Below are 25,236 nucleotides of genomic sequence, written 5' to 3' on the forward strand. Positions count from 1 at the left end.
AATTCTTAAAAATTTTAAACTTTTAGATAAACCCAAAAACCATCATTGTTTACAATTTGTTTTCAAAATAAGTTCAACATCAGAGAAATCCCAAAATTATGAAACAAAACATGACGCATTCGCCTTCTCGCGATCCTCTGAAGTACCTGAAACATAATCCAAAACTGTAAGCCCAAAGCTTAGTGAGTTCCACCAAATTACTGATACATAACAAATAGCACAAATATAATAACAGCATGCAATGCGTCCACAACTAACAGACTGGATTACCCCTGAGCCCACAACATAAGTTTGGCTTGCCCCATGGGCCCACAACTTATGTCTGGCTTGCTCCCCGGCCTGATCAGTTTTCGGACTGAATACCACTAAGCCCTCAGTACGAGTCTGACATGCCCTTCCTGGCCCTCAGCTAGTATCTGGAATGCTCATGAGCCCTCAGTATGAGTCGGGCATGCCCTCCCTGGCCCTCAACTCATATCTGGTATGCTCCAGGGTTTGTTGGCTACAACACGGAGCAGTACAATCTCAACCCAACCCACACAATATGTCAACATATAACAGATAAATACATATTCAGATAAACAGACAGTATCATAGGTAGCCCTACACATCTACCAGACTAGCATATCAAGACTAGCATGCATATCAATTCCATACTCATCTTATCAAGAGTATTAGGTTATTAAACCAAAGGGCTGGACTTGGTGCCTTCGACCCGAAAGTACAATGAGGAAACTCACATCACAATGTCAAACCACACTAAAAACCTCCGACTGTTGGCTCATGAAGAATCCCGAACTATCACAACAAAATAAACATCCAATTAACAATTGGATTACCATCCTTGAATAAGGATCCAACTTATGGTAAATACCCACTTTACCCTTTCCCCAATTGGGCCAAGGCCCAATGTCCAATATCGATCCAAAAGCCCAAATTATTTCAAGGCCCATAATTGGCCCAATTTTCCAAATTGGGCCCAACCCCTTGTTGGTCCTTGTCCTAAGGTCCAACTCTCCAACTGGCCCAAAACACTCATACTCAGAAAGTCTAATGAGGGCCCAAGTCATTCAAGCCCAAAAGGTGGCCCAAAACTTGAAGCCCAAACTCAAAAGTCCACAGAAGACGTACGATGGGCGTACACCGAAGGTGCGCAAGGCGTACGCGAGCCTCGCATTGACCACCATCGGGGTGGCTGACCGAGTACGCAGGGCGTACTCGTCCCTACGCGGGGCGTACCCTCGCAGATCCCAAAAGTCAATTAAGTGCTTAATGGCTTAAGCACTTAAGCCCAAATTACAGATCCATGGTCCAAATGCACCTTAGAGTCATAAAGTCTCCAACTTTATGACTTTACAGGTCCATAAGTTCTTAATACAAGGTCTTAATCCATTAAGACCCTTTTTCAAAATGCATGAGACACTTCTGGCCATTGGGACCTCATTTTTGTGACTAAGGACCCTTCTTAGGGTCTAGAAGGACAACCTAAAACATCCGAAATTAAACATGCACAACAATAGGACTTTTAGGGACAAAAGAACATCATAAAGCTACCAAGATGAGATCTAAGCAATTAAACATAAAGATAGCAACTTTTTACCTTCTGGAGCTTCCAAAGGTGATGATGATCCAAGATCTACAAGCTTGCTTACCTTCCTTGACTCCTTGATGCACTTCCTTCTCCTTTAAGCACACAAATAACACACTTTAAGCTCAAAACACTCTCTTATGGGGTTATGGTTTGCTAAGAACGGCTCAAGTACTTGGAGGCTGAAAGAGTGAGGCAAAATGATCCATAAAGGCACTTAAATACTCTTCAAACTGTAAAAATTAGGGTTTCACCCGGACATTAGTACGCCCAGCGTATATATGTGTACGTCCAACGTACTAGGGCGTACCCTAGTACGCTTAGCGTACTTACATGTACGACTAGCGTACTACTCATGCTCCCAAAAATTACCATTTTCCACTAGGGCTTCTTAAGGCTACCCCTTTATAGTCCAAGGACCCAAAATGACATATTTAAAAATCAAAGGAAGGATTTGAAAAATACCTGAAAGCCCGGGATGTTACGACTCTCCCCCACTTGATCTAGACTTCGTCCTCGAAGTCTGCGGCAGCAAACAAATTCGAGTAATGCTCCCGCATCTCTGCATCCGGCTCCCAGGTCCACTCGGAGCCCCTCAGATGCTCCCATTGTACCTTTACCAAAGGTACTTCCTTGCTTCGCAAAACCTTTACTTTCCTCTCCAGAATAGCTAATGGTCTCTCAACATAGTTCAGGCACTCATCAACCTAAATATCATCCAATGACACAACTGCGTCCTCATCCAATACACACTTTTGCAGCTGCGAAACATGGAAAGTTCTATGAATCTGACTGAGATCCTCAGGAAGATCCAATCTATAGGCGACCTTGCCAACCTTGGCAATAACACGGAATGGCCCAATATATCGGGGGCCCAACTTCCCCCTCTTCCTAGAGCGAATCACACCTTTCCAAGGTGAGACCTTCAGCAACACCATGTCGTCAACCTGAAACTCCAACTTGGATCGACGTCGGTCGGCATAGCTCTTCTGCCGACTCTGACCAGTCTGCAATCTCTGACGGATCTGCTGAATCATCTCTGTAGTCTGAAGAACCACCTCGGTTCGCCCCATAACCCTGTGACCAACCTCGCCCCAACAGATTGGGGTACGATATCTCCGCCCATACAAGAGCTCAAAAGGCGGAGCACCAATGCTGGAGTGAAAACTATTGTTGTAGGAGAACTCTGCAAGAGGTAGGTAGGAGTCCCAGCTCCCACCAAAATCAATGACACATGCTCACAACATATCCTCAAGAGTCTGTATCATCCGCTCACTCTGGTCTTCGGTCTGCAGATGATAAGTTGTGCTGAAGCGAAGCCTAGTGCCCAGTTCCTCATTGAACTTTTGCCAAAAACGGGAGGTGAACCGAACATCACAGTCTGAAACAATGGAGACCGAAGCCCCATGGCGAGCAACGATCTCGCGAATATACACATCGGCCAAATTCTCGGCCGATGAACTCTCCCAAACCGGCAGGAAATGGGCACTCTTGGTCAATCGATCCACGATGACCCAAATAACATCAAAACCTTTTGTCGTCTTCGGCAACTTGGTGATGAAGTCCATCGAAATCTGCTCCCATTTCCACACGGGAACCTCCAGATGGTGCATTTTTCCATGTGGCCTCTAATGCTCGGCCTTGACCATCCTGCAGGCCAAGCACCTCTCAACGTACCAGGCGATCTCCCTCTTCATACATGGCCACCAATAGCTCAATCTCAGATCCCGATACATCTTGGTGGCCCCCGGATGGATAGAAAAACGTGACTTATGAGCCTCCACCAACACAATCTGTCTGACCTTACCAGACATAGGAACCCATACCCGACCACAATGAGTCAACAACCCACGACTATCCGGGACAAATCTGGTGATCTAACCCCTGATCCTCTCAATCTTCCAATTCTCTCCCCGAACACCCTCGACCTGAGCCTCCCTAATCAATCCCACAAGCGGAGAATCCACTCATATCCTCATACATGACACCCCATCATAAGGTCTAGCCACCTTACGGCTCAAGGCATCTGCCACCACATTCGCTTTACCCGGATGGTAAAGGATCTCGCAGTCATAATCCTTGACTACGTCTAGCCACCTGTGCTGCCTCATGTTCAAGTTCTGCTGATCCATAATGTGTCTCAAACTCTTGTGATAAGTGTAGATAGTACAACAGACCCCATAAAGATAATGCCTCCAAATCTTGATGGCAAAAACCACAACCTCTAATTCAAGATCATGCGTAGGATACCTCGTCTCATGCGAATTCAACTGCCGTAAAGAATAAGCTATCACTCGTCCTCTCGGCATGAGGACCACCCCCAACCCCGTGATGGACGCATCACTAAAAACCACAAAATCTCCAATTCCCTCTGGGAGGGTCAAAACTAGGGCCTCGCATAGCCTCTGTGGAAGGGTCTCAAATGCTAACTGCTGCTCAGGGCCCCACCGGAAATCCACCCCCTTCCTCGTCAGACGAGTGAGGGGTACTGCAAATCTTGGAGAAATCCTGAATAAATCTCAGGTAATACCCTTCCAATCCCAAGAAACTCCTGATATCCAAGGGAGATTTCGGAACCTCCCACTGCATCACCGCCTTGATCTTGGTCGGATCGACCAATATCCCGTCCTGGTTAACGAGGTGTCCAAGGAACTGAACCTCTCGTAACCAAAAATCGCACTTCGAGAACTTGGCATAAATCCGTTATCGCCTCAAAACCCCCAGAAGCTCGCAAAGGAGCTCCTCATGCTGCTCTCTGGTCTTGGAATATACCAAGATATCATCAATAAACACGATAAACGAACGATCAAGCATTGGCCTACATACCCAATTCATTAAATCCATGAATACTGCAGGCGCATTGGTGAGCCCAAATGGCATCACCACGAACTTGTAATGCCCATAACGAGTCCGAAACGCGGTCTTATCCATGTCCTCCTCTCTCACCCTGACCTGATGGTACCCAGACCTCAGGTCTATCTTGGAGAACCAAGATGCACCCTGCAACCAATCAAAAAGATCATCAATCCGCAGAATGGGATAACGGTTCTTCACCGTAAGCTTGTTCAACTCCCGGTAATCAATACATATCCGGTGTGAACCATCCTTCTTCTTGACGAAGAAAATTGGCGCTCCCCACAGAGAACTACTCGGCCTGATGAACTGCTTGCCTAACAGCTCCTTCAACTGAGATGAGAACTCCTGCATCTCAGACGGTGCCAAACGGTACTGCGCCTTGGCAATCGGGGCCGCACCTGGCACGATGTCGATCCTGAACTCGACCTGCCTCTCAGGAGGCACACCGGGTAACTCCTTCAGAAATACATTGCCAAACTCCCTGACCACCGGGACCTCTGAGACTGAAACCTGATCCCAAACGCGCGTATCCACCACATAAGCCAAGTAAGCCGCACACCCGTTCTGAATATATTGTCGAGCTCTGGCTACAAAACAAAACCCTGAATCCATCCTGGTGCCCTCTCCATAAATAACCAGTCCCCCCCTAGGGTTTGAACTACCACATGCTGGCCCTCGCAATCGATCATAGCACCGAAACAGCTCAACCTATCCATACCCACAATCACGCAGACATCTCCCATGGGGATAGGAATCAAATCGATCAGAAAGGATACCCTAAATATCTCCAGAATGCAACCCTGTTACACTGAAGAAGCAGAAACCCCGTGTTCGTTGGCGATATTAACACACAACGGACACTCTAACTCCTTAAGGGCATAGCAAACTCCCTACTAAACGACTGAGAAAAAAGGATCGACTCGCACCCGAGTCAAATAATACTAAAGAAGGCAATGAGTTCACTAGGAACGTACCTACCAAAGGTAAAAACATATATAAGCATATTACAAACATAATCAACAAGATAACAGATAGAAACATATCGGTCACAACATTTGATGCTGCCGTAGCCTCCTCGGCGGTAAGCTCGAAAGCGCACCCTCGAGCCCTCAGGGGCTCCGCCCTGCCCTGACTCCCATCTGTGATCCTCAAATTAGTCGGCGCTGGAGCCTGCGCCGGCCTAGCGGCAAGATATGGGCATTTGGCCTTCACATGGCCAACCTGGTCGCAATGATAATAAATCCTGGAACTGAGTGTTGGAGCCTGTTGGCGGCAATCCCTCGCCATGTAGCCCAGCCGGCCACAATTGTGTCACCCAGATGATGATCGACAAGCACCCTCATGCGCCTTGCCACATTTCCCATAAGTAAGGCCATTCCGGCCCCCATATATGACATCAACGGTTTTAAACTGCTTTGGCGCACGCTGTAACTGCACCGGGGCAGACCTATGCTCTCTCGTCTGCAGATCAATCTCAATCTCACGCCACCTGGAGGCCTCCTGCATCTCTAACAATGAACCATAACACTGAGTAGAAACAAACTGCATGATCTTCGTCTTGAGCATGCTCAAGTAACGGGTCATCTGAGCTTGCTCAGATGCAGCAAACTCAGGGCAGAACATAGCCCTCTCCGTAAACATCTTGGTGATCTCAGTTACCGTCTCAGAACCCTGTATCAAGTCTAGATACTCCTGAGCCAACCTCGCTCGCTCCACCAGCGGTACATATCTGGAGTGGAACATCTCAGAAAATTGCTCCCACGACACAACATCTCTCTGCTCAGCAGAATAGGAAATGGTAACGACCCTCCACCAATCCTTTGCTCCAGTCCTCAAAAGCTTCAGAGCACACCTTACCTTCTGGTCAGCATGGCACAAAAAAGTGAAGAAACATCCCTCCACATTAAATAGCCACCTCATGGCGATGATCGGGTCCTGCACCCCATCGAAAGTCGGGGGCTTCGTATTGTCGAAGTCCCGATACTGAAAAGCCTGACCCGATCCAACCCCTACAGCCGCAACGGTTTTAGTGGCTGTAGTAGAAGCAGTCTTAGACAACGCAACATAACGCTCATCAAAGTAATCAACCATCGCGGTCTTGATAGACCCAAACATCTCTGGCAACTGTGCTCAGAACCGAGCAACAACCTCCTCCTGCAGGATCTCCCTGATCCTCTCATCCAACGCAGTTGACTCTCCCTAACGGCCAGCTCCTGATCCAGATCTGGATCTTGTCTCAACTCAACGCATAGTCACCATACTGAAAATAAACCAGGAGGATATCAGATAACACGCATATCATAAAGGAGAACCAACTCCCAACAAAGCTAGTGGCGGAACTGGCTTGGAGCCAGCAGTAGCCAGTGCCCCTCTTGAAAATTTTGTAATAGTGTAATTTTTTTTATATACAAGTGCTCTACTAAAAAAATTATGTTAACTTCTAGATTAAATAAAGAATGAAAACTAACTATAATGTAAATATCTAATAGCCCATTGCCTAATAATCTACTAACCCAATTATATTTTTAATTTATTGGGCTAATAATAAATAAGAAATTGTTATTTAATAAGTCCATTTACTTAAAATAAAAATAAAAGCTTAAAAAGCCCATTAATTGGAATGGGTGGGGGTATACGTACACAAGGGAATTGAGGAAAAAAAAAAGACAATCCTTGTCTCCTTCTTTTTAATGCGTCGACTATGAACACAAAAGGGCAAGCAAAAGAATCTTCATTTTGTATTTTTTTTTTCAAATCAACTTGGCCACTCTCTCAATTTGGCTTCAATTTGACTTCTTCTTCTCTCTTTCTCTCTCTCTCTCAAGGCGTGGTAGATTGGCTTGGTGGAGCTTTTTAGCATATATCAAGAATGAAACAAGTATTTCTTTAAACCCTTATTTTAATGCTTTGTTAGTTTGCTATAATTAATACTTTCATAATTTATGTATTTCTTTAATCCCTTATTCCCTTATGATATTTACTTGTTATTAACTTATTATTAATTGTTATTGTTAATTTGTTGGTGAATGATGAAACTAGGTTAAAATTCATAATTGCTTGTGAATTTGTAGGGTTCCATTGTAAATTTTTGTAAAAGGAAACCGGATGTTGGTAGTAGTGATGAAACTGGTGGAGGAAAAAGACCACAACCTACTCTAAAACCGCAATCACAACCTACTCCACAACCACAACCACAATCTACCACTCCACAACCACAACCTACTCCAACATGTTTTAATATTAATAATCTTCCTTTGGACCCGACGGATAGGCCAAAAGTTACAACTTATCATCCAAATCAAATTTATGAAATAAGAAGAGCATATTGGATTGGAGGACCTTGTCAAGCAAAAGGTCATAAATTTAAAATAACCAAGATTGGTACTAAGAATAGACTTTTTGTAAAGGAATGGTTTGATAATTTTAATTGGTTATAGTATAGCAAAAAAGAGAACAAAGCTGATTGTTTATGTTGTTACTTGTTTGGAGACAGTGTGGGGCAAAAAGTGGGGAGAGATGTATTTATGACGGGAGGCTTTGATACTTGGAGTAAAAAGGGAGCATTTAAAATTCATGACGGTAATGTTAATAGTTATCACAACAAAGAAAGACAAAAATGTGAAAATCTAGTGAATAAAAACCAATCAATTAGTGAAGCTTTTCATAAGCAAACCAAAGTTGAGCCAAGTAACTATCAAATTCGATTACATGCAACAATAGATACTTGTAGATTTTTATTAAAAAATACGTTACCGTTTCGTAGTCATGATGAGTCGGATGGATCTCTCTCTCGAGGCCTTTTCCTTGAAGAATTAACTTTCCTTCGGGACCATATTGAAAGCATTTATAATGTTACTTTAGAAAATGATCCAAAAAATGAGAAATTGACGTCTCTGAAGATTCAAAAAGAGATTGTTCAATGTTTTTCAAAAGAGATAATAAAGTCCATTTGTGAAGAAATGGGTAAGGATGTGTTTGCTATATTAGTAGATGAGTCTAGTGACGTATCCAAAAAAGAACAAATGGCTATGGTTTTGCGATATGTTAATAGCCTTGGAATAGTCAAGGGAAGATTTGTTGGAATTGTTCACGTGAAGGACACGACTTCTTTAACTCTAAAAGAAGCCATTGATTCGGTATATACCAACAATAGCTTGAGTATATCTCAGGTAAGAAATCATGAATTCATTTTTTTTGTATTTGAATCTTTATTTATTTTATTTCTTCTTCTTATTATTATTATATATATATATATATATATATATATATATATATATATATATATATATATATATATATTTGAAACAGGTAAGAGGGCAAGGATACGATGCAACAAGTAATATGCAGGGTGCCTTTAATGGTTTGAAAGCATTGATATCGAAAGACAATCCTTCGACATATTATATACACTGTTTTGCACACCAAATTCAATTAGTGGTTGTAGCTGTAGCAAGCAACCATGATGGTGCTGATGATTTCTTTGAGCAATTAGCTTTGGTGTTTAACGTGGTGTGTGCTTCTTGTAAAAGAAAAGATATCATACGGGATAGTTACAAGGAAAGGGTTCAAAAAGAAATTGGTAATGGTGAAATTGAGACCGGTAGAGGATTAAATCAAGAGACTTCTCTTGTTCGAGCCGGAGATACAAGACGGGGTTCACATTATAAAACAATAATAAGTTTTAAGAATTTTTTTCCAGAGGTTGTCAATGTTCTTAAATATGTTGAAGAGGAGGAATCTAGTTTAAATAACCAAAATCAAGCGTACTGTCTTTTGTTGTATTTTAAGACGCTTGATTTTGTGTTTTATTTACACTTGATGTTGGACATTTTTGGTTTCACGAATACCCTATCAAAACATCTTCAAAGAAAGGATCAAAATATTTTGGAAGCGGCTTCTTTGGTGAAAGTAACGATGAAAACTTTGAAAGATTTAAGAAATAATGGGTTTCCTTCAATGCTGGAGAAGGTATTTTCTTTTTGTCATAAACATGAAATTAAAATTGTGGAAATGTCCGAATTTTATGTTACTCCAAGAAACCGTAGAACCAAGGTTACTAATCAACATCACTTTGAAGTTGATATTTTCTACACAGTTTTGGATATGCAAATTCAAGAATTTGGGGACCGTTTTAGTGAAGTGAGCACCGATTTACTAGAATACATGGTGGCTTTGAGTCCTTGTAAAACATTTTCTATGTTCGACAAATAAGAGTTGGTGAAACTAAGTGAATTATACAAAAAAGATTTTAATGATTTGGAAAGGGTATATCTTGATGGTCAACTTGAAACATATTATCACTCTTTGATTGATGATGAGAGATTTGCTAATTTGAAGGGCATTGCAGACCTTTCTCGTTTGATGGTGGAATCTGGGAAACATCATTCTTTTCCTTTGGTTTATAGGTTATTAATGTTGACTTTGGTTTTGCCCGTAGCAACCGCAACCGTTGAAAGATGTTTTTCCGCAATGAAGCTCTTGAAGACCGACTTACGTAATAAAATCGGTGATGATTTTTTGAATGATGCTTTGATTTGTAGTGTAGAAAAAGAAGCACTTATGGACGTTAAGATCGAACGAGTGATAGAACACTTTCAGAAAATGGGCAATCATAGAGGTCAACTTTAAAATGTTATGTAAAACTTTTGCGCTAGTTTGTTATTTCTATTGAAATCGTAATTAAAAACTTTATTTTACTATCTTTTATCGAATTTTTTTTGTGCTACCCCTTTTAAATGTTTCTGGTTCCGCCACTGGACAAAGCCCTAGGGATTGTGACTTCTCTGTTACGCATACGGGTCCTGTGCTTTCAGTAGTACGGGCCCATACTACCTTCCGCACCTACTCGTATTTGTCTCATAGGATCATCACAACACCCTAACAATACTCACAAGCATAACCATACACTCAATCCTCGCTCCCTAGAGGAAAGGATAAATATCTCAAAACTGGACTGCTGACCCCACACAACTCATCCATGAAACTTCCACCAACCCTGCAACACTCGTGTATGCTAGCCATACATAACGTTGGACCCTATAGACATTCGAATATCTGATCCTACCTTAAGCCCTTCATCAAACAAGAACAATAAATAAGGCCAAACCAAACATTCTCAGGCTATAAGATCTTAGTTATGTATAACCATGATGTATACACTAAGCAACTACAGTAATGATGTCAATTCCATAAAAGAAAGATCCTAGGCTATCAGGCATCATATAATCAAGCAATTCTATCATGAAATTCCCGAGGATCCCTAGCCTATCATTGGTATGATGTTCTAACATATCACAATATCAATAACAGTAAGGTATTTTGGGGTCTACTTACTGGATCCGGCTGATCGTACACATTGCATCCTCCTTGAATATTTTGAAAACCATTTGAAAATCATTTTAAAATACTTTTCCCTCGTTTGAGACTGGATTCACACGAGTGTTCCTCCAATTCACTCAAACCAAGGCTCTGATACCAACTTGAAACATTCATAAAATTCTTAAAAATTTTAAACTTTTAGATAAACCCAAAAACCATCATTGTTTACAATTTGTTTTCAAAATAAGTTCAACATCAGAGAAATCCCAAAATCATGAAACAAAACATGATGAGGTGCACGGTCATGCCTTCGCCTTCCCGCGATCCTCTAAAGTACCTGAAACATAATCCAAAACTGTAAGCCCAAAGCTTAGTGAGTTCCCCCAAAATACTGATGCACAACAAATAGCAAAAATATAATAACAGCATGCAATGGGTCCACAACTAACATACTGGATTACCCCTGAGCCCACAACATAAGTCTGGCTTGCCCCATGGGCCCACAAATTATGTCTGGCTTGCTCCCCGGCCTGATCAGTTCTCCGACTGAATACCACTAAGCCCTCAGTACGAGTCTGACATGCCCTTCCCGGCCCTCAACTCGTATCTGGAATGCTCATGAGCCCTCAGTATGAGTCTGGCATGCCCTCCCTGGCCCTCAGCTCATATCCGGTATGCTCCAAGGTTTGTTGGCTACAGCACGGAGCAGTACAACCTCAACACCACCCACCTCCAGTCCCCCGTCGGTCGACTCTTTCCCTCCGCCGACTCAACAACTCTTCGCCAATGCTTCCTATCCGGTAATTACTTCGACTCATCTATTGCTCTAATTAATCAATTCGATTTCTCTTTGGTCCGCCACCCCTATCTATCCTACATTCATCTCCTATCTGATACGTATTTGCTTTGTTTGCGCAGTATCAAGAACAGGTGGGAAAAGTCAAAACTACAAGGTAAATATTTTGATTATTTTTTCTTAAAGATGCAATTTTTTTTCTCTTTTTGGTATATTGTGGTTGATGTTTATGATGAATTTTAACTTTTTAAAAAAGAAATTGTTGCTTAATTTGGTTTGTAAAACAAATATCACCAATAAGTCGTTGATGATGTAATTCGTTGCAGTCCTTAGGGCATTAACTTAATGACACTTTATTAAATCAATTTTATATACCATTGCCATCTGATTTTGTGAATGATTACTGGGACATGAATTTTGTTATGTCTATATGTCCCACTAAAGTGGGTTTTATCCTTCTGTTATGAATTAAAATGGTTAGAATATACACATGGTTGTATGTATGTTATTTGTTTCATCATCTAGAAATACGATTGCAAATTGTAACGACCATAAATTCTAAACCATTTTTTTTTCATTTTTAAATTACCCAATATATTGTTCATACACCAAACCATCAGAAAAATTACAAGTATCAAGTACAAATCATCATTAAAAATATCATACGGTCCCAAAATATCCAGTAAGAAAATCTCCAAGCAAATGTGTATAATCAAGCCTTCGTTTTCCCGTGATCCTCAGAAGTACCTCAAACACATTTAATTAACAACTTTAAGCATAAAGCTTAGTAAGTTCCCCAATATATCACATACAGCACAACACATAAACACAACTATGGGTTATCAGCAACCCTGGAGACTACCCAAAGTCTCAATGGGCAAACGGTACGCCCCGTGGGTTATCAGCAACCTTGGAGACTACCCGAAGTCTCAACACATATGAGTAACACATACACAATAATAACAATTAGACCCAGCTGGTCATCTCACATATATATAAACAACTATTCTACTAGAATGGTAAGAATAAGTGAGGAGACTCATCTGGCACTTATGACTAATAGAACTCACACCCGAACTGCTAGAACTAGACTCCACCTAATTAAATACACCAATTAACCTTAATTAATAATAAATGTATTTTCACACACACTACTAAGCCCAAGTCAAGACTAGTCCACACACTTCGAGTAAAAGACTATTTTACCCGTCACAAACGCCTCACCATCCACTTAGTACTTAAATGGGCAAATTCCATCAAATCAACAAAAGTCAACTTGGTGAGTACGCTCGGCATACCTGACCCTACGTGGGGCTTAGAGCGCATGGCCAGGAGACGGGATTGCATAAGGCTACACGGGGCGTAGCTAAGCATATGTGCAACGTACGCATGTTGTTCCCACTATCTTCATGCATAATGTCTTAATCCTTAAGACATTTATTCTAAACACAAATCTGGCCTCTAAATAACGTCTTAGTCTATAAAGTCTCTAACTTTAAGCCTTTGCATGGCTAAATAGAGCTCAAACCTCAAATCCCTAACTTTCACAACACTCAAAGCCACTTCACTCATGTACAGGCCAAAGAAAACGATCAAGCAAACATTTTTATGAATCAAGACACTCTAAAACATCTAAAAGGACAACCAATATGCTCTAGAGTACCCCATACTCACAAAGGTCCAAGCTTTGGGGAAAAAGCTCATAAATACCCATCTAAAGAGATCTAGAAAGAACATCAGCAAGGTATGAACTTTATACCTTCAAAAGATGCATAAGTTGAAGTAGAAGTTGGATCAAAAGACTAGAATGCACCAATTTCTTCTCCAAGAACTTCCTTATCTACCAAGAATGCTCAATAATCACAAACAAGCTCCAAAATCTCACTCACAAGGCTAAGGTTTGATATTTAGGGTTTAGAGGGAATGAAGGTTATCTAAGGAATGTCCAAGGGAGGTATAAGGTTTTTAAATAGGGATCACAACTCAAAATTTAGGTTTAACACCTGCATGTGTACGTTCGGCGTACCTACTCGTAAGCTCATCGTATTCCGCCTCCACCCTGGTCCTCGCTAAGGCTTACGTCGGGCGTACATGGCTAATACGCCCCGCGTAAGCCGGAAATCCTCAATACTTGAATTAATAAAATAAATAGATTGGTTCCTCGGGATTTGGGATGTTACATTGCTAAAATACATATTGCTTGAATGCAAAATGAAAACCAAACCTTGAAAGAATGATTGATTGTTGATATCAAAGCCTCCAATCGATAAACTAGATTATATGATGTTGAATTATTGAAATAAGATTGTGATAGTAAAAATCAAAGCTTGAAGGCACTAAGAATTTGATCCTAACCTCATGAACGATTGATGATGATGATAATTGTCGAGATTGCTTAATATAAGTTGATTTTATATATTACCTATAATCATAAGTTGATGTTAATTTATGTATGTATAGTATTCTATTTGAATAATATTATTTATTTTACGTGTGATTTTAGTAATATCTTTCACATATTAGACAAGTTCAAAAATTAATCTGATATATAACATGATGCGACATAAAATCTCATAAATATGAACTTCTATTCATAAAAAACAAATTACTTAATGAATAACAAAAATCAAATATTATAATTGCTAAATATAATATCAAATAAAAATATATATTATTATGGTGTTCTATTGCTAAAAACCAAATTGATTGAATCAAAAATGAAAATCAAACCTTGAAATAGATAACTGAATCCTGAAATCAAAGCTTCCAACTTATAATTGATCTTAAATAATGATGAATTATTGAAATTGAAGATCTAGGAGTAAAAATCAAAGATTGAAGGGGCTGAAAATCGATCTCAATCTGATGACAATGATGATGAATAGTTGAAAGCGCTTACCATGAAGCAAAATCAAAGCTTGAAAATGCTAAAATTGATATGAATCTTATGATTAATTGCTAACGTCAATTTATATAACTTGATGAAGCGCATTTTGGTGAAAATAGATTTCAATCTAGTTGTGAAGTTAAAATTATCAAATGAAAGGGATAAGATCTGATTCCGATGAAACTTCTGACTGCTGAAAAACGATCTCAAATGAAGATTTCAATTGATGATCAGTCACCCATGAAAGCTTGAAATCAATGTGAACTGATGATCAGTTGTTGAAATCTCTTTAAATAAGCCTATAAAATCACAAATCATTACAACATGAGTGAAAATTAACATAAAAAACTCAAGTCTTTTGGTCCTCATTGAATCTAAATATTGTTGCGATTGAGAAAATCAACTAAGGAAATCACCAGATGAAAGAGCTAAACTGATTTTGTTACGTTGATTAAGAAAAGATCATGTAAATAAGAGGATTCCATAATATGATTAAAAACTGACTAATCTATACTTGAGTGTTTAATTAAGCGCCTTAATTAGAGTTTTTTTTAACCACAAGATCAAAAATGATTAATGGACATAATTTGGTCCCCTTGTCTCACAAAACTCATTTGTCTCAAATGAACATATATATATATATATATATATATATATATATATATATATATATATATATATATATATAATAAAATAATTTCAAGGCCCCTTATGATCAGTAAATGTTTGGTCCTTGGCCGAATCAACCCAATAGTTTAAGGTATTGACAGTTTAGTCTGTGGGTTAATTTTTGGCTCGTTTGTTTTGTCCTTTTGAACACGTGTTATGTTTCTATGCTAAGGCTTCCGTGACACGTATTCTTCATTTCCTTACCCAAAAATCTAATCAGATGCTTCTTCATTTTCCTCCCACCGCTTTTCTCTACCTATGATAATATCTTTTCCAATTTGCTGCCACCGCTTCTACTTCCCTGGATCTTCATTAGCTTTCAATCGATACCGTTCAACCCAAATCGTCCAAAAACTTTGGTTGATGAACCAGTCATAGATTTTTTGTCCTCTTCACCTCCCTCTCTTTCTGTAATCGATTATGGCTCCACGCCTTTTTCTTCCCAGTGCGGTTTCTTCAATCCACGTGTGTTGGTTGTATATGGACATCTCCTTCAAGAAAACATCAAAATTATGTTTCTGCGACACCTAACGACGGAGAACAGATATTGGACAAGAATCCACCGACATGGACTTCTCTCGTGCCTTGCGAGCTTGAATTTCGGTCATTTAATCTTCATTTGCCCTTTTTCCTCTTCAACATCTGTGGGATTGGATGACTCTTTCACTCTACACATAGTTGTCAAAGGTATTGATTCCCCTTTTACTCTTAAGATTCTTTATGTACATTACTCAAATTGTGTTTTTTTGTTCTCTCAGCACGAGACTTCGAATAAGCAGATAATGACTCCATCTCCTCGAGACTAACAACATGACTTCATCTCCCAAACCAAGTCTCAGCTGTAGGTAAATGATGCCCAACAAGTTTTTTTTTCCTGTTGGTATGATTTCTGTAATTTTGATGATTATAGAGCTAGAAAAACATCATGGATTTTGGAGAAAAAATTGTGAAGGGACCAGATGAGTATAATAGATTCAATTTGGTAATTGCTTTAGACTTCGATCGACTCTTTCTTTTTCCACCAACTCCGATTCCACCTGTTTTTTCTACTTTTTTCTGAAATTGGAACTTACTCTTCTTATCAGCTTTCACCACAGTCTTTAATTAAAGAAGAAAGTTTTACATAGACGTGGCGGGTAAACGAGCAACAAGCTGTGTCGCAACCCATTTTTGGATGGCAAAACTAATTCTTTTAAAAACATCTATAGATCTAGCAGTCATAACATAACTATGCATGACCCGTTGGACCCTATTGAGTAGCTCCACAGCTTCTGGCGCAAGGAAACCGAAAGTATCAAATGCAAAGGGTATAAACGTGTGTTGATTTTCCATGTACGCTTTTTCATGTTTTGCCACTTTGCTTGATGCAGTTTTTAAAGCAGCTTGCCCCACAGTGAAAACCCCACTCCCCAAGCCCACAAGAGGGGAAACCCCTATTAGATCCACGCATGCATGTTTTCCTCCAGCCCATCCAAATACTAAAACATCAGCTGGCCTAAGTGTTGATCTTCCTTCTAATGGGTCAGTCAGAAAATTCACAGGTGTCTCTTTCTTGGCAGAAACCCCAGCGCGCTTAAATATGTCGAAAAGAACATCCCTAACCAGATCGTGTCGGTACTTGAAACCCCGGAGCTCTTTGCAATGAACTGCATGCTCCCCAAAGGAGTCCAATCATGCCTTGCGACAAACAAGGCAAGTCTCGTCAGCCGGAAATAAATGGATCATAAGGCGATACTTGAGGATGGCACGATACTCCACTGGCGACATATGCTGGCCCAGACCGTCAATAGGAATAGTCAAAAGAAAATCCTGAGCATGTGGGGCCCTTAGACACTCAAAAATTGCTTTCTGCCTAAGCGTCATGTCGAAGTGAACTTCCATGTCTTGCACAATTTTACTAAAAAGGGCACTCACCAATGAATGTTGGGCTTTTGGAGGGGCGGTGTCCTTATTAGTGAAACCGCTGAAATCAAAGCCCGAAATCGTATCACGAAGACAGGCCAAAGCCTTTGAGGCATTCACAATGACTCTAACCAACTCATAACGTTTCTTTTTCCATTCAGTCTTGGAATATTAAAGAAAATCTTTTTTGAAGTTTTTATTAGTTTAATATAATTACAATTTAAAAAAAAAACGAAAAAAAAACTCTGATTTCTATTACATTTTATCGGGTTTAAATAGTTGTTCATGATGTCATTCGTTTCAGGCTATTGCAACTCCAAAATTGAGAGGCGAATATCCAGAAAGACGATTCCTATCAAGAAAGGGGATGATATATCATTTGACCCGAAAGGAGATTCACATGAAGGTTAAAAATGTCATTTCACCGGTTTCACTTTAACTACAGATTTTTGGGGTATTTACAAGACTGAATTTTATACACGAACAAAAGTTTCAATTATTGACTCCTAAATTCCTTTTTTACCCCTCAGGTTTGTAAGTTAAATGATCTTTAATTATTGTTAAATATTTTAATTTCACTTATTAAAATGATCTTTAATTATTGTTAAACATTTTAATTTTGTTTATATAGGTACATATGACACTTTCAAGAAAGCAAAAGATTTGGGAAAAAACAACTTTACATATGAATATTGATTATGTTCTATAAACTACTGATATTGCGGCTGCACTACATTCAGTAAGAATTCGGACGCATAAATAATGGAGAGATCAAAAAGTTGGTATAATAAGTTTATGTTCTTGATTTATTTTTTTTATTGAAACTTAATACCAACGTCCATCTTAAGGTACTGATTTGATTTATTTAAGAAAAACAATATTACCTTCAATATCAAGTAGTTATTTTTGTATTTTATGGTGACTATGTTTCTTAATAAATTTGCACTCTTAGTTTGTATAGTAGATGTATAAGTATAGGAGCAGGAAGACAGATGATCCAAATTAAGGTATATCCAAATTATGGTGAATAATAAGTTGGAATTAGGCTTTCTTAGAAATATTATAGAATTAATTCTACACCATAGCCCACATATGTGCCAACTGTAGCAACATCTTCAGATTTTGGTGAATGTGCTTCAAAAGAACATGTTATAGTTGTTTGAATGGTTTATTTTGCTGGTAGTTGAACTGAAATAATAATTTGTTCAAGGTTTTTTTTTGGCAATATTCGGCTGCTTTCTCATAATATATATATATATATATATATATATATATATATATATATATATATATATATATATATATATACTAGCCGTTTACCCGCGCCAAACACATGATGCGAATATTTTATCCAAAAATTAGTTTATAGAGACGATTAGTACTTTTGTGCAAATAGTTTACTACTTTTAATGTGTATTATGTTGTTTATATTAATTTGTATTATTAGGCCCATATTAGTTTGTGTATTCTGGCCCTATACTTGTATTATGTAATATATATTGTTGATTAATGAGAAGGGTTCGTTTTACGGGAAATATACCAATTATCTTGGTATCGGAGCCCTCCTATTCTTTCTCACCCTAGACGCTACTTTCTTCTCCTTCTGTCGATTCCTTCTCATTCTTCTCCTTCTGTCCATCCCTTTTTTCTTGAATCATGCCAGACGCATCAAGTTCTGTTGTTCCCACCTCTGAAAAGCCATATGGTATCTCCAACATCAAGGCTTCCATCCCTAATGTCCTTGATCTTGAAAAACTAAATTATGATGCATGGAGAAAGTTGTTTTAGACTCACTGTATAGGTTTTGGAGTGGCTGATCATCTCAAGTCTCCTAGCGGGAAACAGATCACAAATTCAGATTAATGGAATCGCATTGATTCCATTGTGCAGATGTGAATTTTCCGCACTATTTCCGAGCCATTGCTTCAAATGGTTCTCAAGAAGGTAAGTTCTGCTCACGAGATGTGGAGTGATCTAGAGAACCTGTTTCGCACCAACAAAGACACAAAGATCATTCAAATTGACAATGAATTACGCACTATTACTCAAGGTGATTCTGATATCGCCTCTTACTGTACTCGAATCAAATCCATTACAGACATGTTTGATAATATTGACTCTACTGTTCCTGAAAAGAACAATGTTATTTATACTATCATCGGATTACATCCCAAGTTCGAGAATGTTGCTACAATCATTCGTCACAGTGATCCCCTGCCTTCGTTCCTTAAAGTCCGCTCAATGCTCATGGATCAAGAACAACGCCTCAAACAAATTGCTACACCACCCAATTCTAATGCAACTTCTTCTTCTCCTACTGTTTTGATTTCCGAACAGTAACATCAAAACATTAATAATCCTTCCAGTCGGGGAAATTTCAACCACCGGGGTGGTCGAACCAGTGGTCGAGGACGAGGCAGGGGCGGCGGAAGTCGTGGTGGTCGTTGGTCTCACAATTCCAGTCAACATGTTAATACACCACCGGGTTGGAACTTTGGGTGGTTCCCTGTTAATCCTGTTGCTGTTGCAGGTCTCCTACCAAGTCCCACTCAACAACAATGGAATCATCCCCAGTTAACTCCATGGAATCAACAATAGTTTCGCCTAGACCTGGAAATTTCAGACACGAATACACGAATCTGTGAGAGACACGACACGACACGAATACATCTTAAAAATTGAGATAAAGCTTATTTCTCATCGTGTAATCGTATCGTGTCAAATTCGTGGTTGACACGTTTTCATGACACAAATACACGAATTGCCAGGTCTAGACTTTCGCTTTCGCCCATCTGGTCACCAAAGTGCAAACACCCAGCAAGCATTCTCGGCCCAACAGACCCCTCCTCCATGGAACTAGTTTCAGCCTTCACCAACGAGTCCAAATCAGCCCACCGCTTTGCCTGAGATGTTCAATCCAATGTCTCTTAATGATCATTCGAATAACGGATAGGTGATGAACACCTGGGCGACTTCTCATCTCCACTCCAATGCAGGTATACTCAATTTTGTTCGAAATAATAGTTTTAATTCTCCTTCGGTTTTAGTTGGAAATGGGTCTAAAATACCTGTAAGTAATTCCGGTCACTTTGTCCTTCCTCATTACAACCCGTATCGTCCTCTTATCCTTAAAAATGTTCTTATCACACATCAAATCATAAAAAATCTAATTTATGTTCGTAAATTTACTCGTGACAATTTGTGTTCTATTAAATTTGACGCTTATGGTTTTTCTGTGAAGGATTTTCTCACCAAGCAAATACTCCTCCGATGTGATAGTTATGGCGATCTATATACAGTTACCTTCCCTACTCCTCAAGCTTTTGTTTCGGTCAACTCAACCATCTGGCATCAACGTCTTGGTCATCCCAGTCAAAACGTTTTTAATCGGTTATTTTCACAAAAGTTAATTCCTTGTAAAGATAATAAGAGTTCTATGTTATGTCAGTCGTGTCAGTTGGGAAAACATGTTCGCTTACCTTTTCAATTATCTAATAAAAATGCTACTTTTGCTTTTAATATTGTACATTCTGATTTTTGTTTGGACATCTCCAGTCCTTAGCAATGCTGGTTTTAAGTATTATGTGTTATTTCTTGATCAATTCACCCATTTTTTATGGGTTTACCCTCTTAAAGCAAAATCTGAAGTTTTTGAAAAATTTGTCCACTTTCGGTCTCATGTCACCAATCACTTTCAATCTGAGATTAAATACTTTCAGTGTGATAATGGAGGTGAGTACAACAATCACCAATTTCACACCCTATGTAATTCTCATGGCATCCAAATGCGATTCTCATGTCCTTATACTTCCCAACAAAATGGGAAGTCTGAAAGAATGATACGAACTATCAACAATACCATTCGTAGTCTTCTATTCCAAGCTCGTCTTCCTCCACCTTTTTGGACAAAAGCTCTTCTCATGGCCACCTACCTCATCAATATCACACCAACCACCAGTCTGAAAAATATATCTCCATATCAAAAGTTGTTTCTAAAAAAACCCAACTATTCTCACCTACGGGTTTTTGGGTGTCTTTGTTAACCTCACATCCCTACTGATCACAAACTATCTCCCCGATCCACTCCGTGCATTTTTCTTGGGTATCCCGATCAACACAAAGGGTATCGGTTTCTTAATCTTCATACTGATTCAATCATTATTTTGCATCATGTTACATTTGACGAGACTATTTTCCTGTTTGGTTCCTTCACGCCAAACTCAGCTCCATCTTATTCCTTTTTAGATTCATTAAACACTCCTAATTCCACTGCCACCACATTTCTCTATTCTCCAATTCCATCCCTAACTACTGATCACAATCTTGACACCTCTATCTGTAGTCTTGGTATTCCTACTTCTCCCACCGAGACCACCACTTCGACTCCTATCTCTACTGATCCAACTCCAAATCCTCCCCTCATCATTTCTAGTTCACTTCCCACTCAAACTACTTCCTCCACTCATCCTATGATCACCCGTTCTCATCACGGTATTGTCAAACATGTCCGTAAACTTAATCTCCTCACTCAATCTGTAACATCCGGACTTTCAGGTATATTATTGTGTGATTAATCTGAGATTTATGGAGTGAATCGGCGAGTTGTGAGTCCAACTCGTCGAGTAGATTCGAGTGTCCACGTGGGTTTAATGAATGGACTTGACGAGTCAGAGAGCCGACTCGCCGAGTAGGTGTTGGGCAGAGAAACCCTAATTTCCTGGGGTTGGGGCCTATATAAGGGAACTTATAGCCCCATTTGCGCCTCACCAGTCACCCTACTTCCTTGAGAGAAACCCTAATCGTCTATTTGAGCTAGAGAGTGAGAAAGAGGCTAATCTTGTGGATTGTAGTGCATTGTTGAAGGAGAAGTGGAGAGCATCAAAGCTTGGTTCAAAGGGAGGCTTTGGATCCAGAGGTTTTTCAGAGTTTTTCTTCAGTTGGAGGTAAAAAGATGCTAACTTGGTCATTTCCTTATGAAGATTTTGGTTTAGGGAGTATCTAGGGTTTCTCCCATTCTTTTTGGTATCATTGTGATCTTTGAGCATGATTGAGGTTGAAACCTCATATCTGAGTTGTAGGAGGCTTTGTGAGCCCAAAGACCCGAACTTTATTGAGTTAGAGACAAGACCTTGAGCATGTAACCTTTGTTAGAACTTGTATTGGCATTATGGAGCAAGTATGCCATGCATGAACGTAAAGATCGAAGCTTTACATGACAATCGAGCCTTGGGAGGCTAGATCTAGAGTTTAGGGTAGTAGATCTGCCTTAAAACGTCTGAATGAGAAAACAGACTGAAGGGACTCGCCGAGTCCATGGCCTGACTCGACGAGTCAGTTAGGGTTTGTCCCCATGAGTTTGATCATACGATAACTCGGCGAGTTGAGGGTCAACTGGACGAGTTGAGCTGGACTTTCTTGAGACTTTCTGAGGAAAAGAGGGGACTCGACGAGTTGCATGAGTGCACTCGACGAGTCGGGTCAAACAAGGACTGTTGAATCGAGTTTGACTTCTGTTGACTTTAGGGTTTGGTCAACATGAGTAATGGAGACCATGGAGGGGTAAAATGGTCTTTTACCCAATTCGAGAGTTAGAGAGAAAAGGATAACATGTGGTTACTTAGAGTCGAGAATCGAGTATTAATTAGAGATATTTACCCTATGTGTTAGGCGGAGGCTAATTCGAGTTCGAGGATATTTGCTTGCTTGTTCGCAAGGTGAGTCTTCTCACTATACTTACCATGAGTGGTATTTTGTGTGACTCAGATGTCTTATGTGTTTATATTGTGTTTTGTGATATCCTGCATTATTTCTTTGTGATTTATGTTGTATATTACTCAGAGCCATCAGAGTTAGGACCGGAGGGTCCTTCAGAGTACAAGACCGGAGGGTCCTCACTTAGACCGGACCGGAGGGTCCAACGAGTAGTGAGACCGGAAGATTCTCACTTATACCAGACCGGAGGGTCCAACGAGCTGTGGGGATGGAGGGTCCCACTGAGACACATTGACCGGAGGGTCTTCCAGAGCTATAGCCTCGAGTGGCTAATTATTTGTGCATGGTATTTTGGGGAACTCACTAAGCTTCGTGCTTACCGTGTTATGTGTTATGTGTTTCAGGTTTTTCTCAGGATCGCGGGAGGGCATCGGCTAGATTGTACACACCAGAGAAAGAGTTATGAGGATCCTGGATTATTAATCAATCAATTATGGAGTTGTGTTTTTATAAATTAAATACATGAGATTTTTGTGATATGTGTTATGTGAATTATGCGATTTTAAATGAAAATTTTATTTGAAAATTACGTTGTTACATAATCCGTCTCATCTACTCCTCGAAACTACTTACAGGCTATTAATGACCCAAATTGGCTAAATGCCATGAAGGATGAGTTTAATGCTCTTATCTCTAATAAAACTTAGGTTTTGGTTCCGAAACCTGCTGATGCGAATATTGTTAATTGTATTTGACTGTTTAAAAAGAAGGAGCATGAAGATGGTTCTTTAGCTCGATATAAAGCTCGTCTTGTGGCTAATGGTCGTAGTCAAAGACCTGGGATAGATTGTGATGAAACATTCAGTCCGGTGTTTAAACCAACTACGATACGCACAGTTCTTTCTATTGCTGTCTCTCAGAATTGGCATGTGCGCCAACTTGATGTTAAAAATGCCTTCTTACATGGGCATCTTCATGAAACCGTGTATATGCATCAACCTTCTGGTTTTCAAGACTCTAGGTTTCCTAATCACGTGTGTCTCCTTAAAAGGTCCTTATATGGTCTTAAACAGGCACCACGAGCATGGTTCCAACGATTTGCACAATTTTTGTTGCGATATGGTTTTACGAATAGTAAATATGACAATTCTTTGTTTATATATCACAATGGTTATCACATGGCTTATCTTCTACTCTATGTAGATGACATCATTCTTACAGCGTTCTCATCTGAGATGTTACAACAGATCATCACCACTCTTGGATCCGAGGTTGCCATGACAGATCTAGGTGATCTTAATTATTTTCTCGGTGTTTATGTAGCTCGTGAATCTCATGGCATGTTCTTATCACAACAGAAATATGCTCTCGAAATCCTTACTAGAGCAAACATGCTTAACTTCAAACCTATTAGCACTCCAGCTGACACATTGACCAAGATGGATGACACTGGACAACTTGTCTCTGATCCGACTTTGTATTGCAGTCTTGTAGGTGCTCTACAATATCTAACATTCACCAAGCCAGATCTCACATATGCAGTTCAACAGATATGTTTATTCATGCATGATCCTAGAGAACCGCATCTTACCGCACTTAAGCACGTTCTAACGTATGTTCGAGGAACAATTGATTATGGTCTACGATTATATTCCACGCCCTCTCGAGGTCTCATTGCCTACTCTAATGCTGATTGGGCGGGTTGTCCCAAAACTCGAAGATCAACTTCTGGATACTGTGTGTTTCTTGGTCAGAATCTATTATCCTGGTCGTCTAAACACCAAGGTACTATATCTCGATCTAGTGCTGAAGCAGAATATCGCGGAGTTGCAAATGTTGTCGCTGAAACCTCCTGGATTCGAAATCTTCTCCTAGAGCTTCGCTACCCCACCACTAGAGCCACTATTGTCTATTGTGATAATGTTAGTGCAATCTACTTGTCCAACAATCTTGTTCAGCACCAACAGACAAAACACATTGAGATACATATTCACTTTGTTCGTAACAAAGTGGCATTGGGTCAGATTCGAGTTCTAAACGTTCTGTCCTGCTCTCAATATGCAGACATCTTCACCAAAGGGCTTCCTCCGTCTCTATTTTTGGATTTCAGATCTAGTTTGAATGTTCGTCAGCTACCTCCCGTTCAAACTGCGGGGGCTGTTATTGTGTATTATGTTGTTTATATTATTTTGTATTATTAGGACCATATTAGTTGGTGTATTCTGACCCTATGCTTGTATTATGTAATATATATTGTTGATTAATGAGAAGGGTTCGTTTTATGGGAAATATACCAATTATCTACTACATATAAACAAAATATTGATAATTCTTTAGTTATTACAATCCTCAAATGTTGATAATCTCATTTATGTGTCATTTCATTGCAACTTGCAATTAATCACTCATAATGTTAACTCCAAGTAACCATAACCTCTTAACTTGTTATGGAATTTTGACCGGTTTTTGTTTACAATCTATATTGTTACAAAATGAAGACTCGAACTT

General features: G+C 39.6%; 1 protein-coding gene across 1 annotated transcript; it reads left to right on the forward strand.

The window, feature by feature from the left end:
- Positions 1-8,403: 8,403 nt before the first annotated feature.
- LOC145130495 (uncharacterized) lies at positions 8,404-10,072 on the forward strand. Its single transcript, XM_079065285.1, has 3 exons — positions 8,404-8,613; positions 8,753-9,626; positions 9,690-10,072. Exons 1-3 carry the CDS (start codon positions 8,404-8,406, stop codon positions 10,070-10,072), a joined length of 1,467 nt encoding a protein of 488 aa, XP_078921411.1.
- Positions 10,073-25,236: the final 15,164 nt, after the last annotated feature.

This window comes from Lactuca virosa, chromosome 8 (assembly GCF_052849685.1).
Source record: "Lactuca virosa cultivar CGN04683 chromosome 8, Lactuca_virosa_CGN04683_v6, whole genome shotgun sequence".
Lineage (NCBI taxonomy): Eukaryota > Viridiplantae > Streptophyta > Magnoliopsida > Asterales > Asteraceae > Lactuca > Lactuca virosa.

What these genes read in the sequence shown, in the direction of transcription:
- LOC145130495 (XM_079065285.1), top strand. Translation starts at nt 8,404, where the DNA reads ATGGGTAAGGATGTGTTTGCTATATTAGTAGATGAGTCTAGTGACGTA. An exon ending in ATAGCTTGAGTATATCTCAG is followed by an intron (nt 8,614 to 8,752) that starts GTAAGAAATCAT and finishes TATTTGAAACAG; the next exon opens with GTAAGAGGGCAAGGATACGA. An exon ending in CATGGTGGCTTTGAGTCCTT is followed by an intron (nt 9,627 to 9,689) that starts GTAAAACATTTT and finishes TATACAAAAAAG; the next exon opens with ATTTTAATGATTTGGAAAGG.